Source organism: Tachypleus tridentatus, chromosome 2 (assembly GCF_004210375.1).
Source record: "Tachypleus tridentatus isolate NWPU-2018 chromosome 2, ASM421037v1, whole genome shotgun sequence".
In the NCBI taxonomy this organism is placed as follows: domain Eukaryota; kingdom Metazoa; phylum Arthropoda; class Merostomata; order Xiphosura; family Limulidae; genus Tachypleus; species Tachypleus tridentatus.
Genome location: NC_134826.1, coordinates 148746273 through 148765055, shown reverse-complemented (window position 1 = coordinate 148765055; position 18783 = coordinate 148746273). Strand labels below are relative to the sequence as shown.

The 18783-nt window shown below is 34.8% G+C and overlaps 1 protein-coding gene across 1 annotated transcript in view; it reads left to right on the top strand.

The window, feature by feature from the left end:
* Window positions 1-1784: 1784 nt before the first annotated feature.
* LOC143245637 (uncharacterized) overlaps window positions 1785-18783 on the top strand; it is a 77902-nt gene continuing 60903 nt past the window's right edge. Inside the window, exon 1 of the mRNA XM_076491987.1 lies at window positions 1785-1874. Within this exon, the coding sequence (XP_076348102.1) occupies window positions 1785-1874 (90 nt within the window). The remainder of the gene's footprint in view (window positions 1875-18783) is intronic.

Here is an 18783-nt window from a genome sequence, read left to right as displayed (position 1 = left end):
CAATATTACACACCAATAAACTGGACAAAGTGTAGAAGTGAAGAGTGTTAGCAACACAATATTACACACCAATAAACTGGACAAAGTTTGCATCAAATATCAGTTAATTCACACCATGTCAAGTATTACCTAATTCACATTGTATCAAATATCAGTTAATTGTCACCATGTGATGCATAACCTAATTCACATTGTATCAATTATCAATAAATATCACATCATGTCAAGTATTTTCTGATTCACATTGTATCAAATAACATTTAATTCACACCATGTCAAGTATTACCTAATTCACATTAAATCAAATATCATTTAATATCACACAATGTCAAGTATTATTTAATTCACAAGGTATTAAATATTGGTAAATATACACCACGTAAAATATTACCTAATCCACATTGAATCAAATATCAATAAATATCACATTATGTCAAGGATTTCTTAATTCACAATGTATTAAATATCAGTTAATTCACACCATATCAAGCATAACCTAATTCACATTGTGTCAAATATCAATAAATATCACATCATGTCAAGTATTACCTCATTCACATTGTATCAAATATCAGTTACTATCACATCATGTCAAGTATTACCTGATTCACATTGTATCAATTATCAGTTAATTCACACCATGTCAAGCATAATTTAATTCACATTGTATCAAATATCAGTTAATTATCTACACGTCAAGTGTTACCATATTCACATTATATCAAATATCTGTTAATTCATACCATTTCAAGCATAACCTAATTCATATTGTATCAAATATCAGTAAATATCACATCATGCAAAGTATTTCCTAATTCAAATATTATCAAATAAGAGTTAATTCAAACCATGTCAAGTATTATCTAATTCACATTGTATCAAATATCAGTTATTATCACACCATGTTAAGTGGTGTATCAGCTGTATACCTGATCCACATTGTATCAAATATCAGTTAATATCACACCATGTTAAGTGGTGTATCAGCTGTATACCTGATCCACATTGTATCAAATATCAGTTAGTTCACACCGTGTGAAGTATTAATTAATAATTAACACTGTACTAAATATCAGTTATTTCACATTTTGTTTATTATCAGTTATTTCACAATGTATTAAGTATTTGTTGGTTAACACTGTGTTAAATAAGTTAGTTCACACTGTGATAAATAAGTTAGTTCACATTGTATGTTAATTATTAATGTTTTCACATTGTGTTAAGTGTGAGGTATTTTATGCTGTGTTAAATATATCAGTTGCGATCCAGTTCCTTGTATTCTAGTGAACTAATTAATGTCCAACGATTTATTACAACCTGTGTATGATTTTTTTTCAGCTGTTTGTGCTTTATGTGAATCAATAGTTTTAATCTGTTTTGTTATCGGTTTGTTTCCATAAAGACAGCTGTTCAATGAACGAATATTCAGCAGTGAAATCAAACATTTTGTTCAGTGGAAACCTATCCCGATATCTTATAGAAAAAAATCAAACATAAAGTTTTTAAAAATCGACCCATTTTCAGTAACCTTTTTGTTTCACTCCAGCTAAACCTTCTTAGTTTATTATATTATTTTGTATCCTACCGTTTATTTGAAGAGATATTGCAACTGTCACTTTACCAGTGTTTGTCAAGCTAGAGTATTCACCTCTCCGTCTACAAGTTCCAGGGCTTTGAACAGCGGCAACTGTCCACCCAGACAAGTTAGACAGTGCCAACAGCAATATCTTACCAACGGAGCCGGAGCCCTTCACAAGTGAAAAAGCAATATCCATTGAAGCGATATGGCTTATTGCCTTGCACGTGTTGCCCGCGAGCAGTCAGCTTGGTGGCTTGTGATTGGTCGAAATGCAGATGCTGAGCGCGAGATGAAGGCAACAGCTTTGAACACGAGGAAATAGATGAAGTGGAAGCAGTAGTGGCGGGAAGGCCACGAATAAAACGTGTTTTGAATCTTTTCCGTTTCACGGCATAGACTCAGACACCGTCAGTAACTCAGTATTATGATTTATAAAATATTCAAGCTTATATTCACTTCCCTCCAGTTGCATGTCTCCATTTTGAAGACATATCTACCTGAGGTCAATTTCCCTAAAACTTGCGATGTCACAACAAACCGAATGACTACTGAAATATATCCTTACCCATAATTCGTCAATTAGTTTTTTCGTATAAATTATTTATTTGGATGTATACACTTAAAGTAAAATATTCGAGTTTCTTATTTCTGGAATGTTTTACCTCAATACGTTCCTTCATTAACAACAAGACAAAGTAATAATTGACAACTGATATATTATACAAACGGACGCTGCTAACAGTACGTATTCTAGTATCAAAAGGTTTAAAACAATACATGGTTTAGTACACAAAAACAGCTGCACACTAGATGAGTGAACAAAAAAATTATTTTAACCAATATTCAAAACAGACGCACCAGTTGTTATGATAAACTGAATCTAAAGCAGTTATCAAGGAAGGAAACAAATTTTTATTAACTGATAATCTAGCACCACGAATTGTTTGAAAATATTTAGTTTCTTAAATCGCTCATAATATTTGTTGCAAAAATACAGAATAATACTACAATAAGAACACGACTATTTTTTATTTTTTTTTTGAATTTATCGCAAAGCTACACGAGGGCTATCTGCGCTAGCTGTCCCTAATTTAGCAATGTAACACTAGAGGGAAAGTAGCTAGTCATCACCATACACTGCCAGCTTTTAGGCTACTCTTTCACCAATGAATAGTGGGATTGACCGTCCCATTATAACGCCTCCACACGGCTGAAAGGGCCAGCACGTTTGGTGCGACGGGTATTCGAACAAGCGACCCTCAGATTACGAGTCGAGCGCCCTAACCGAAAACCGACCTAGACTGTATGTTTGAGCATAATTAGAAAGCAAAGTAACAAGTGACATTTATTTGAATAATTAACAGTAGAAATTAAAAAGTACTTATGGTGGTTTTAGCTGTAAGTCTATGGGTGTATAACTCGGGGTTTTGATACCTGTCGTGGGCTAAGCACAGATAGTCCTCTGTGTAACTTTGTGCTTAACGACAAAGAAGAAATAAAATAAAAGTTGCAAAAAATAGGAACTTGATATAACTCACAGTAAGGTGAGAGTTGTAAGAAGTGAAAATGGCTGAAAAGTAAACTTGTAAGTTATACGAAACCTAAACGGTGCACAGTTATGATACGAATAATAAACTTCTAAAGTTATAGTGGTAATAAATGATTATAAAAAGGTTTAAAGCATTTTAGAAGCTTGAGTCATGAAATATTGTCACAAAATATTCATAACCGAAATATTAATTAATTGGAAGTGAAGAGAAGATCGACGTTTTATCATATAATTATGTTAATTAATTAATTATACATTTTAACTACTTACATCAGTTGTTTAGTGGATATTCTATATTTGATTTTATTATATGTTGAGACTATCAACCGCCGGGGGCCACGGCATGGCCCGGTGGGTTAAGGCGTGCGACTCGTAATCTGAGGGTCGCGGGTTAGCATTCCTGTCGCGCCAAACATGTCCGCCCTTTCAACCGTGCGGATGTTATAATGTTACGGTCAATCCCACTATTCGTTGGTAAAAGAGTAGCCCAAGTGTTGGCGGTGGGTGGTGATGACTAGCTGCCTTCCCTCTAGTCTTCCACTGCTAAATTAGGAACAGCTAGCGCAGATAGCCCTCGAGTAGCTTTGCGCGAAATTAAAAAACAAACAAAAAAACCGCTGGGAATTGAACCATGGATTCTAACGTTACCTGTCTGTAATCCTGCCGCTGACCCATGGGGTATTATTCTTCTATTTTAATCTATTTCTAGGAGCTGTCATTTAATCTTGCAAACGACTGTACGTACTGCCTCGAATAAGTTTCTATCTCTCCCCTCTTCCCGCTGGGACTCAGAAGACAGGAAATTAAAGTTGAAAGTTCTGTGGAGAATAAGTCTTATTTCAAGTCCCTGTTTCATTTCAACTTTATTCAGCAGTTAGTTAAGAAAGAAAATTGAAGAAGCGCAGATAGTCCTCATGTAGCTTTGTGAGAAATTCAAATCAAACTAAAATTGAAGAAAAGAGAGGTAAGGACGTTAGAATTAAAACTTAAATAAAGAAAACTAAAGTAATATTATATCATAAAGTAATATTAAACTAAAGTAATATTTTTATAAAGTAACATTATATTATATAGTAATTTTAAACTAAAGTAATATTATATTATAAAGTAATATTAAAGTAGAGTAATATTATATTATATAGTAATATTATATTATAAAGTTATATTAAAGTAGAGTAATATTATATTATATAGTAATATTAAATTAAAGTAATATTATATTATAAAATATTAAAGTAAAGTGAAATTAAACTAAAGTAATATTATATTATATAGTAATTTTAAACTAAAGTAATATTATATTATAAAATATTAAAGTAAAGTGAAATTAAACTAAAGTAATATTATATTATATAGTAATTTTAAACTAAAGTAATATTATATTATAAAGTAATATTAAACTAAAGTAATATTATATTATATAGTAATATTTAAACTAAAGTAATATTATATTATAAAGTAATATTAAAGTAAAGTAATATTTTTATAAAGTAATATTATATTATATAGTAATATTAAACTAAAGTAATATTATATTATATTATATAGTAATATTATATTATATAGTAATATTTTTATAAAGTAATATTATATTATATAGTAATATTTTTATAAAGTAATATTATATTATATAGTAATATTTTTATAAAGTAATATTATATTATATAGTAATATTAAACTAAAGTAATATTATATTATAAAGTAATATTAAATTAAAGTAATATTATATTATAAAGTAATATTAAAGTAAAGTAATATTATATTATATGGTAATTTTAAAGTAAAGTAATATTATATTATATAGTAATATTAAACTAAAGTAATATTATATTATTAAGTAATATTAAAGTAAAGTAATATTATATTATAAAGTCATATTAAACTGAAGTAATATTATATTATATAGTAATTTTAAACTAAAGTAATATTAAAGTAGAGTAATATTATATTATATAGTAATATTAAACTAAAGTAATATTATATTATAAAGTAATATTAAATTAAAGTAATATTATATTATAAAGTAATATTAAAGTAAAGTAATATTAAACTAAAGTAATATTATATTATATAGTAATATTAAACTAAAGTAATATTATATTATATAGTAATTTTAAACTAAAGTAATATTTTTATAAAGTAACATTATATTATATAGTAATTTTAAACTAAAGTAATATTATATTATAAAGTAATATTAAAGTAGAGTAATATTATATTATATAGTAATATTAAACTAAAGTAATATTATATTATAAAGTAATATTAAATTAAAGTAATATTATATTATAAAATAATATTAAAGTAAAGTGATGTGGTGGATGTGGTGAATTCAACAAGGATTTATGTGTAACATTGAGTAGTAGCTCAATGTGTATGTTAATAACTTAGTCCAAACAAAACTATTGAATCATAATAGTTTCTAATGAATATATTGTAGTGCCATCTGTCGACAGTAATTTAACAATTCTAGTTTTCAAAACACTTAACATTTCAAGCAGTCTTTGGTAAGCACAAGAGTTATCAGTGTTTTCTCCTAATAATATTTGTTATACTTTTAACAAAGTAAATACCAATATTGTCAATGCTTCTCATTTTAAAATTTAGTTTTTCAAAAATGCACCAGGGATATTTCTTATCACTTTAAATGCATATTGCATGGTAACAAACTAAAAATGTTTACACTGACATACTTTTAGGAAGCCGTAAACTACATCTTCAATCACTCATTAATTATCGTGTTAAACCCATTTGCTTGAAACATACTTGTCGCAATCATTCAACAGCGAGTTATTTTTATTGTTCGTTTTAATTTCGCGCAAAGTTACACGAGGGCTATCTGCGCTAGCCGTCCCTAAATTAGCAGTGTAAGACTAGAGAGAAGGCAGCTAGTCATCAGCACCCAACGCCAACCATTGGGCTACTCTTTTAGCCACAAATAGTGGGATTGATCGTCACATTATAACGCCTCACAACTGAAAGGGCGAAACATCTTTAGTGTGACAGAAATTCGAACCCAGGACCATCAGATTGCGAGTCGAGCGTTCTAACCACCTGACCATTCTAGGCCTATAACGTCTTGTATGATTTGATGCTAAACGTATAGTTTTGCTGGTATCTACTTTAATTTCTACAGGTTTATTTTAACCACAATACTTTCAAACAGTTCTCGTACACGGATGGGTACGTACATAATACAGTGTAAAATAATATTTAAAAAAATGTTTGATCAATAGCAACTTGAAACACGTTCTCACCTCCAGGTAGAGAGTAGGATGTATGTATAGTTCCTTGTCCAGGTAGAGAGTAGGATGTATCTATAGTTCCTTGTCCAGGTAGAGAGTAGGATGTATGTATAGTTCCTTGTCCAGGTAGAGAGTAGGATGTATCTATAGTTCCTTGTCCAGGTAGAGAGTAGGATGTATGTATAGTTCCTTGTCCAGGTAGAGAGTAGGATGTATCTATAGTTCCTTGTCCAGGTAGAGAGTAGGATGTATCTATAGTTCCTTGTCCAGGTAGAGAGTAGGATGTATCTATAGTTCCTTGTCCAGGTAGAGAGTAGGGATGTATGTATAGTTCCCTTGTCCAGGTAGAGAGTAGGATGTATCTATAGTTCCTTGTCCAGGTAGAGAGTAGGATGTATGTATAGTTCCTTGTCCAGGTAGAGAGTAGGATGTATCTATAGTTCCTTGTCCAGGTAGAGAGTAGGATGTATCTATAGTTCCTTGTCCAGGTAGAGAGTAGGATGTATCTATAGTTCCTTGTCCAGGTAGAGAGTAGGATGTATCTATAGTTCCTTGTCCAGGTAGAGAGTAGGATGTATGTATAGTTCCTTGTCCAGGTAGAGAGTAGGATGTATCTATAGTTCCTTGTCCAGGTAGAGAGTAGGATGTATCTATAGTTCCTTGTCCAGGTAGAGAGTAGGATGTATCTATAGTTCCTTGTCCAGGTAGAGAGTAGGATGTATGTATAGTTCCTTGTCCAGGTAGAGAGTAGGATGTATCTATAGTTCCTTGTTAATCCTGAGAGAATGTATGCGTTGGTGAAGCGGTAATAAATTTAGATACGAGACTCGCAAAATATAAAAAGAATTTTTAAAAAATGGTCTAACAAATAAAACTGTTTTTCTACGAATGGGGAACTTATTCAATAACAAAAACTGGTAATTAGTTAAAATATTACGTAAAACTGAAAGTAATGTGAAAAGAAGAATCGTGGAAAGTTTGTCAAACTTCAACACTTTCGAAGGTCACTTTAAGTTGAACTCTTTAAGAAGATATTTGTCGTCAAGAGACTTAGAGCTTTCGTTATATATTACCAAGCTACATGTTCCTCTCGAGAACCGATCGTCGGACACATGAGGACTTGTGAATTTCTTGAATTTGAATTTCGCGTAAAGCTATTCGAGGGCTAGAAGAAAGACAGCACCCCTCACCGCCAACTTTTGGGTTACTTTTTTGAAAATGAATTATGGAATTGACGGTTACATTGTAACGCTCCACGGCTGGAAAGTCAAGTTTGTTTGGTGGGATAGCGATTCGAAACCAAGACCCTCAGACTGCTAGTTAAGCACTAAGTGTACTAAGTTCCTAACACTTGAACAGTTGGCTAACAAAGTTAAACTCCAAACAGTCTACTTATACGACATCTAGAGTAGTTATGGCTTAAATTGTGTATGAGATGAACTTGGATGTTTTGTTTACTTTGTGTCCAATTTTATTCATAATCCTCACAGTATCTGCATCGTTGTTAAATATGAGTGGACCTTCTATAATATGTCACGAGAGGAAACTGTTCTTGTTGTCCACTTAATACGTAACACTTCAAACTTTCTGCAGATCTATGTAATCTATGAACGGGTGTTTCTGCCCTGATGTCTTCCGTACGATTCACTGAACGGGTAAAAACAAAAGGCAGCTTAGTGCTACAAGCTTTCGCTCTAATCACATCGCGTGTATCGAACCAGGAGAAAGATTCTCAAGAAATATTAGGTCTGTCGGAAACACTTTGAACTCAGTACATTTTGTATCTATCTGTTGTTACACCACTTCAGTGAAGTGAAATTAACATGGACGCATATATCTCTTAAAAACATTACAACTTTGTTCGAACAACCTAATGAAATGTCTATTGTGACAGCTGGATTGCAGATACTTGATATGAGGTCATAAGACCATTATTGATACTTGTATCCATAAACTTGTACCTGAAAGAAAATCTTATGGAATAACTAAACAACATAAAACACATTTATCTGTATTGTGTTATAGTAATAAGTGTAAACACCACAAGTGTTATGTATGATAAATAACCTTATGGCAGAATGAAATACAAAGGGTAACAATGTTAACATCAGAAGATCTGTCAGAATAAAGAGTGACAGGTTACTTTGAATAATGGAGTTGGGTTACTTTCAATAAAATAGAGACAGGTTACTTTCAATAATAGAGTTAGGTTACTTTCAATAATGGAGTAAGGTTACTTTGAATAAAGTAGAGACAGGTTACTTTCAATAATGGAGTTGGGTTACTTTCAATAATAGAGTTGGGTTACTTTCAATAATAGAGTTGGGTTACTTTCAATAAAGTAGAGATAGGTTACTTTCATTAATGGAGTCGGGTTACTTTCAATAATAGAGTTGGGTTACTTTCAATAATGGAGTTAGGTTACTTTCAATAAAGTAGAGATAGGTTACTTTCAATAAAGTAGAGATAGGTTACTTTCAATAAAGTAGAGATAGATTACTTTCAATAATGGAGTTGGGTTACTTTCAATAATAGAGTTGGGTTGCTTTCAATAATAGAGTTAGGTTACTTTCAATAAAGTAGAGATAGGTTACTTTCAATAATAAAGTTAGGTTACTTTCAATAGATGGAATAGTTAAACAACTATTTTTAAGTAGAGATGACGCAACAGTTGTCTAGGATATACAATAAAAGAACTGCTACTTATTTAGGAAAAATACAAAAATCAGAACCATGGGTTTTGTGATATTTATCTTGGATAAAGTATATGGAGCTAAAACTATTAGTCCACAAACAGGCCGCTGTGGGGAAGAGCTGGCTGTTAAAGTCCGTCACAATGCTCATAACCCAAACATTAAGATGCCTTTCACATGAAACTATGCTCATAATCTAAACACTAAGATATTCATTACGTGAAACTATGCACATATCCTGAAAACTAAGATATATATAAGTTAAACTTATGATTATGATCTACAAACACCCATTACCTGAAACTTGTAATCCTTGGGCACTATCATGATTCATATTCAAATAAAAAAAAACAAACAATCCAGGTGGATATTGCAACTATAGTAGCAGAGAAATAGTTAAACCTTATTAGCTTATACGTAGCTATCGGCGGAAAATTGATACATCTGGGTTCTGGTGATAAGGGTACTCGACTGGTAACCTGTGGGTCAAGAGGTAGAATCCCGGCACCAAATATTTTTTGCCCTTTTAGCCGAGAGGGTGTTATAACCTCACGAGCAGTCCCATTATTCGTTGGTAAAAAGTAGCACAGATGTTGGCGGTATGTGGCGTTAACTGCCTTCCCTCTAATTTAACACTTCTAAATTATGGGACGGATAACGCAGATAGCCCTCGACTTGCTGTGCGCGAAATTCAAAAAACAAACAATTACTACTTTTTCAGGGGGCCCGTCATGGCTAAGCGTGTTAAGGCGCGCGACTCGTAATTTAGGGGTCGCGGGTTTGCATCCCCTTCGTGCCAAACATGCTCGCCCTTTCAGCCGTGGGGGGCATTATAATGTGACGGTCAATCCCATTATTCGTTGGTAAAAGAGTAGCCCAAGAGTTGGCAGTGGGTAGTGATGACTAGCTGCCTTCCCTCTAGCCTTACACTGCTAAATTAGAGACGGCTAGTACAGATAGCCCTCAAGTAGCTTTGTGCGAAATTCAGAAAACAAACAAACAAACAAACTTTTTGTTTGTTTCACGTATTGATTGTATGGAACAGTGTCAATACATTATTGAATTTAATAACGAGGTTACAAACTGAGTGATCTACTGAAATGGTTCTGAAAGCTGAATGTTTTGGTGGTTCTTGTTTGAACTTCGAAGTTAATTTAAATGAAACATTATTGTCTGTCTGCACACTTTGGAACATATTGATAAGACAGTACTAGATAGAGCATTCTTATATGCACTTGGAAGTCAGTTAGCACTATTCTAAAACCCAGAGATCAACAGAAGCAAACAAAAAGGCCTGGCTTACATGCCACGATGGATCTGGCCGAGCTATTCTTCGTATTAAGAAACATTGATCCAAACAGGCACGAGCTACAAAGCGATATTCCACGTGGTATCGTAACCGAACAAGTTTTGAAGAGGCACTGTCTTATTTACCAAACACTTGGCTCGCTGCATTAGTTTGGCTATAATATTGAAAACTGGCTTCACTGGTCCGAAAGATACGAGTTTTTTGTAAATAAGGATGATATATCCAGGGTGCAGGTATAAGAATTATTCATATGTGACTTATAACTCTACTAATCGATGTGCGAAATATATTGAATCAGAAATACCACAGTCTTCACGTCCATGGTAGTTAATATCAAGTAAAGCAAATAAGGTGTCCACTCATTCAGCCACAGACTCCACGAGTCTCATGTATACAACTTAACACCAAACAAAATGTCTGCTCATTCAATCAGACACATTATCTCTCACAGGTATTTAACCGTATCTGATAATAAGTATCTAACTGTTCGTGGCTGACCCACATCACTGTTTTCTACCAACTACAAACAGAGCAGATGTAACCGTATCTGACAATAAGTATCTAACTGTTCGTGGCTGACCCACATCACTGTTTTCTACCAACTACAAACAGTGCAGATGTAACCGTATCTGATAATAAGTATCTAACTGTTCGTGGCTGACCCACATCACTGTTTTCTACCAACTACAAACAGTGCAGATGTAACCGTATCTGATAATAAGTATCTAACTGTTCGTGGCTGACCCACATCACTGTTTTCTACCAACTACAAACAGTGCAGATGTAACCGTATCTGATAATAAGTATCTAACTGTTCGTGGCTGACCCACATCACTGTTTTCTACCAACTACAAACAGTGCAGATGTAACCGTATCTCATAATAAGTATCTAACTGTTCGTGGCTGACCCACATCACTGTTTTCTACCAGCTACAAACAGTGCAGATATAACCGTATCTGACAATAAGTATCTAACTGTTCGTGGCTGACCCACATCACTGTTTTCTACCAACTACAAACAGTGCAGATGTAACCGTATCTGATAATAAGTATCTAACTGATCGTGGCTGACCCACATCACTGTTTTCTACCAACTACAAACAGTGCAGATGTAACCGTATCTGACAATAAGTATCTAACTGTTCGTGGCTGACCCACATCACTGTTTTCTACCAACTACAAACAGTGCAGATGTAACCGTATCTGATAATAAGTATCTAACTGTTCGTGGCTGACCCACATCACTGTTTTCTACCAGCTACAAACAGTGCAGATGTAACCGTATCTGACAATAAGTATCTAACTGTTCGTGGCTGACCCACATCACTGTTTTCTACCAACTACAAACAGTGCAGATGTAACCGTATCTGATAATAAGTATCTAACTGTTCGTGGCTGACCCACATCACTGTTTTCTACCAGCTACAAACAGTGCAGATGTAACCGTATCTGACAATAAGTATCTAACTGTTCGTGGCTGACCCACATCACTGTTTTCTACCAACTACAAACAGTGCAGATGTAACCGTATCTGATAATAAGTATCTAACTGTTCGTGGCTGACCACACATCACTGTTTTCTACCAGCTACAAACAGTGCAGATGTAACCGTATCTGACAATAAGTATCTAACTGTTCGTGGCTGACCCACATCACTGTTTTCTACCAACTACAAACAGTGCAGATGTAACCGTATCTGATAATAAGTATCTAACTGTTCGTGGCTGACCCACATCACTGTTTTCTACCAACTACAAACAGTGCAGATGTAACTGTATCTGACAATAAGTATCTAACTGTTCGTGGCTGACCCACATCACTGTTTTCTACCAGCTACAAACAGTGCAGATGTAACTGTATCTGATAATAAGTATCTAACTGTTCGTGGCTGACCCACATCACTGTTTTCTACCAGCTACAAACAGTGCAGATGTAACCGTATCTGATAATAAGTATCTAACTGTTCGTGGCTGACCCACATCACTGTTTTCTACCAGCTACAAACAGTGCAGATGTAACTGTATCTGATAATAAGTATCTAACTGTTCGTGGCTGACCCACATCACTGTTTTCTACCAGCTACAAACAGTGCAGATGTAACCGTATCTGATAATAAGTATCTAACTGTTCGTGGCTGACCCACATCACTGTTTTCTACCAGCTACAAACAGTGCAGATGTAACCGTATCTGATAATAAGTATCTAACTGTTCGTGGCTGACCCACATCACTGTTTTCTACCAACTACAAACAGTGCAGATATAACCGTATCTGATAATAAGTATCTAACTGTTCGTGGCTGACCCACATCACTGTTTTCTACCAGCTACAAACAGTGCAGATGTAACCGTATCTGACAATAAGTATCTAACTGTTCGTGGCTGACCCACATCACTGTTTTCTACCAGCTACAAACAGTGCAGATGTAACCGTATCTGATAATAAGTATCTAACTGTTCGTGGCTGACCCACATCACTGTTTTCTACCAACTACAAACAGTGCAGATGTAACCGTATCTGACAATAAGTATATAACTGTTCGTGGCTGACCCACATCACTGTTTTCTACCAACTACAAACAGTGCAGATATAACCGTATCTGATAATAAGTATCTAACTGTTCGTGGCTGACCCACATCACTGTTTTCTACCAACTACAAACAGTGCAGATATAACCGTATCTGATAATAAGTATATAACTGTTCGTGGCTGACACACATCACTGTTTTCTACCAACTACAAACAGTGCAGATGTAACCGTATCTGACAATAAGTATCTAACTGTTCGTGGCTGACCCACATCACTGTTTTCTACTAGCTACAAACAGTACAGATGTAACTGTATCTGATAATAAGTATCTAACTGTTCGTGGCTGACCCACATCACTGTTTTCTACCAGCTACAAACAGTGCAGATGTAACCGTATCTGATAATAAGTATCTAACTGTTCGTGGCTGACCCACATCACTGTTTTCTACCAGCTACAAACAGTGCAGATATAACCGTATCTCATAATAAGTATCTAACTGTTCGTGGATGACCCACATCACTGTTTTCTACCAGCTACAAACAGTACAGATGTAACCGTATCTGATAATAAGTATCTAACTGTTCGTGGCTGACCCACATCACTGTTTTCTACCAGCTACAAACAGTGCAGATGTAACCGTATCTGACAATAAGTATCTAACTGTTCGTGGCTGACCCACATCACTGTTTTCTACCAGCTACAAACAGTGCAGATGTAACCGTATCTGATAATAAGTATCTAACTGTTCGTGGCTGACCCACATCACTGTTTTCTACCAACTACAAACAGTGCAGATGTAACCGTATCTGACAATAAGTATATAACTGTTCGTGGCTGACCCACATCACTGTTTTCTACCAACTACAAACAGTGCAGATATAACCGTATCTGATAATAAGTATCTAACTGTTCGTGGCTGACCCACATCACTGTTTTCTACCAACTACAAACAGTGCAGATGTAACCGTATCTGACAATAAGTATATAACTGTTCGTGGCTGACCCACATCACTGTTTTCTACCAGCTACAAACAGTGCAGATATAACCGTATCTCATAATAAGTATCTAACTGTTCGTGGATGACCCACATCACTGTTTTCTACCAGCTACAAACAGTGCAGATGTAACCGTATCTGATAATAAGTATCTAACTGTTCGTGGCTGACCCACATCACTGTTTTCTACCAACTACAAACAGTGCAGATGTAACTGTATCTGACAATAAGTATATAACTGTTCGTGGCTGACCCACATCACTGTTTTCTACCAGCTACAAACAGTGCAGATGTAACCGTATCTGATAATAAGTATCTAACTGTTCGTGGCTGACCCACATCACTGTTTTCTACCAGCTACAAACAGTGCAGATGTAACTGTATCTGATAATAAGTATCTAACTGTTCGTGGCTGACCCACATCACTGTTTTCTACCAGCTACAAACAGTGCAGATGTAACCGTATCTGATAATAAGTATCTAACTGTTCGTGGCTGACCCACATCACTGTTTTCTACCAGCTACAAACAGTGCAGATGTAACCGTATCTGATAATAAGTATCTAACTGTTCGTGGCTGACCCACATCACTGTTTTCTACCAACTACAAACAGTGCAGATATAACCGTATCTGATAATAAGTATCTAACTGTTCGTGGCTGACCCACATCACTGTTTTCTACCAGCTACAAACAGTGCAGATGTAACCGTATCTGACAATAAGTATCTAACTGTTCGTGGCTGACCCACATCACTGTTTTCTACCAGCTACAAACAGTGCAGATGTAACCGTATCTGATAATAAGTATCTAACTGTTCGTGGCTGACCCACATCACTGTTTTCTACCAACTACAAACAGTGCAGATGTAACCGTATCTGACAATAAGTATATAACTGTTCGTGGTTGACCCACATCACTGTTTTCTACCAACTACAAACAGTGCAGATATAACCGTATCTGATAATAAGTATCTAACTGTTCGTGGCTGACCCACATCACTGTTTTCTACCAACTACAAACAGTGCAGATATAACCGTATCTGATAATAAGTATATAACTGTTCGTGGCTGACACACATCACTGTTTTCTACCAACTACAAACAGTGCAGATGTAACCGTATCTGACAATAAGTATCTAACTGTTCGTGGCTGACCCACATCACTGTTTTCTACTAGCTACAAACAGTACAGATGTAACTGTATCTGATAATAAGTATCTAACTGTTCGTGGCTGACCCACATCACTGTTTTCTACCAGCTACAAACAGTGCAGATGTAACCGTATCTGATAATAAGTATCTAACTGTTCGTGGCTGACCCACATCACTGTTTTCTACCAGCTACAAACAGTGCAGATATAACCGTATCTCATAATAAGTATCTAACTGTTCGTGGATGACCCACATCACTGTTTTCTACCAGCTACAAACAGTGCAGATGTAACCGTATCTGATAATAAGTATCTAACTGTTCGTGGCTGACCCACATCACTGTTTTCTACCAACTACAAACAGTGCAGATGTAACTGTATCTGACAATAAGTATCTAACTGTTCGTGGCTGACCCACATCACTGTTTTCTACCAGCTACAAACAGTACAGATGTAACCGTATCTGATAATAAGTATCTAACTGTTCGTGGCTGACCCACATCACTGTTTTCTACCAGCTACAAACAGTGCAGATGTAACCGTATCTGACAATAAGTATCTAACTGTTCGTGGCTGACCCACATCACTGTTTTCTACCAGCTACAAACAGTGCAGATGTAACCGTATCTGATAATAAGTATCTAACTGTTCGTGGCTGACCCACATCACTGTTTTCTACCAACTACAAACAGTGCAGATGTAACCGTATCTGACAATAAGTATATAACTGTTCGTGGCTGACCCACATCACTGTTTTCTACCAACTACAAACAGTGCAGATATAACCGTATCTGATAATAAGTATCTAACTGTTCGTGGCTGACCCACATCACTGTTTTCTACCAACTACAAACAGTGCAGATATAACCGTATCTGATAATAAGTATATAACTGTTCGTGGCTGACACACATCACTGTTTTCTACCAACTACAAACAGTGCAGATGTAACCGTATCTGACAATAAGTATCTAACTGTTCGTGGCTGACCCACATCACTGTTTTCTACCAGCTACAAACAGTGCAGATGTAACCGTATCTCATAATAAGTATCTAACTGTTCGTGGCTGACCCACATCACTGTTTTCTACCAGCTACAAACAGTGGAGATGTAACCGTATCTGATAATAAGTATCTAACTGTTCGTGGCTGACCCACATCACTGTTTTCTACCAGCTACAAACAGTGCAGATGTAACCGTATCTGACAATAAGTATCTAACTGTTCGTGGCTGACCCACATCACTGTTTTCTACCAGCTACAAACAGTGCAGATGTAACTGTATCTGACAATAAGTATCTAACTGTTCGTGGATGACCCACATCACTCTTTTCTACTAACTAATAACAGTGTAGATGTCACTCTCTGACAATAGTTCTACCTGTTCGTGATTGATCTTAGTGTTACAATAGTTCTACCTGTTCGTGATTGATCATAGTGTTACGTTATAGCTAAAGCCTTTACTGGTATAAATCTGAAATCTATTATCCAGTAGTTTACAAATAATGTCAGTTGTTGCCTTTCTAACTGTGTAGGTTTAACCTTGAAGCTAAATATAATAAATAGATATAAACATACAATACAATCACAAAATGACTGTAGTAACAAATATAACAAACTTGTTTAAACCTCTGTAATCTTTCGTTGGACTTCAAGGAACACATTATAAAATTAAGTTTTCAAGTTTAAGTAATGAAAGGATTTGAAGCAAGAAATAAGATTTGATTTACTGTAGATCAAAAATAAACCGTAAGAACCAATAGAATACGCTCTAGTTGTTATCACCAATCAAAAACACTTCTCAGTAACTTTCTGTTAAGTAAGATTCCTTTACTTTCCATTTTCTTGTCTAACATTCGTCGTATTAGTTGGGCAAAATGAAGGATGATGTGACTATTGTAAGCTGCTTTAGAAATATCACTGCTTTAGAAGTTAATCACCTTTCAAAACGTCTACTTTAACTCATGTATTGATATTTCTACTGTCTATAAAAGTATACAGTAGTTTAAAACGTCTACACTAGCATTACGGTATCAGTAACGCACCGTATTTTCAGTTTAACACTTGTATGTGTTTTACAGTTCACTGCAAGTAACATCATAAAATATGTTCATATCAATCATCATTTTTCTTTAAAAGTCTGAGCGACACACAGCTTGTGGAAACCTAGTTCTGTCTTGAATAAACAACAATAGCAAAGAAAAAAACAAAGGCCTAAAGAAATTAAATGAAGACCTGAAAGATCTAAGTGCTCACGAGACAGAACATTACGTAGTCGAGTACACGAGAAAGTTTAATTTAAAATATTTGATCTCCGTCAACCAATGTAAATTTAGAAAAACTTGTTTAGCTCTTTGTAAATACGGGAAGAATTTATTTGATTAGCCTTTTCAAAGAGTCTCTTTGTACTACAGCCATGGTGGACTAAACACAGTTAGTCCATTGTGTACTCAACAACAATCAAACTAAAAACTCGTAGTCTATCAACCCTGTGGTGCATCTCAGGTTTGAAAAGCAGAGCTTCAGTTCATAAGGATTCTTGAAATCACTTGTTGAGGTTCCTTTTGTTCCGATGCACAACCAAGGCAATCAAGACTAACCTTAATATGAACTTAATAGAGCCAGATATAATATTTCCCTGATGCAGGGGTAAACGATATGTACAGTAATATCAGGTAAAGGTAATGGAGAAGGCTTCTTCTGATAAAACAAAAGGAAGCATGCACACACACTAATCATAAAGTGATTTAGAAGTAACTATAACTGACAGACCTGTTGTTTCTCGGTTATTCCACCTTTTAATATTACAAAATAGCCTATCCTTGTCATTTTTTTTTAATCATAAGGACCATAAGTGCGTTACAAGAGTAACAGTAAAACTTCATTTATCTCTCAAATAAGTGTACCACAATGTTTGGCAGTTTGTACTGATCAACTACCTGCTTTCGCTTTAGGCTATCAGTTCAAAATTAAATACAGCTATGTTCACACAGTCTTTTGTGCACCTATTTACGAACATTTTTAAACAAAAAACGTTATCGTATAGAGAAATTCAACACATCATTGCGTTCCGATAACGATTACAGCTCTCGAACATTTAAAAACCTTTAACCAAGTAGGAAAAGGGCATATCATCTTAGTAGCGCCCTCTATTGATTGACATCATAATTGCAAATTTTCTCGAAATTCAGATTAAATTACTTTTTATTATTTTCAGTCTGAGCACTATAATAATCCATCGTTTGAATCATAATTAATTTTATTAACAAGCAAAATCGTTGTTTAAGCCATCATTTAATTTCGTAGTAAAACGTTTTATACAAAAAAAAACATTATTAATGTAACTCACCAGTGACAAGCTTCAAATTTTATTTCACAGTTGGGTATCTCACAAATTGTACAACATTAGTTAAGCAGTGGTTAATTTGTTATGTTACTTTGTATTTGATATTTATGTTAAAAGAAATAAAGACATCATGTAGTAAGCAATATTAATCTTCCTTTACTAAATTATTAAATATTTTAGGAAAAATACTTTATTACAAATTCTGATTTTCTCTGTACAAAAGGCTTATAATATTTACTGAAAGACTGTCAAGTTTCGTAACGATACATAAATCGTGTCGTATCGTTCTATCGCCACATCTTTGGTGAATACTAACCCTAAGATTTCATTAGGGATAGCCGTTATCCTGTAAGTTAACTTCTTTTAATCCAAGGTACATGGTCATTG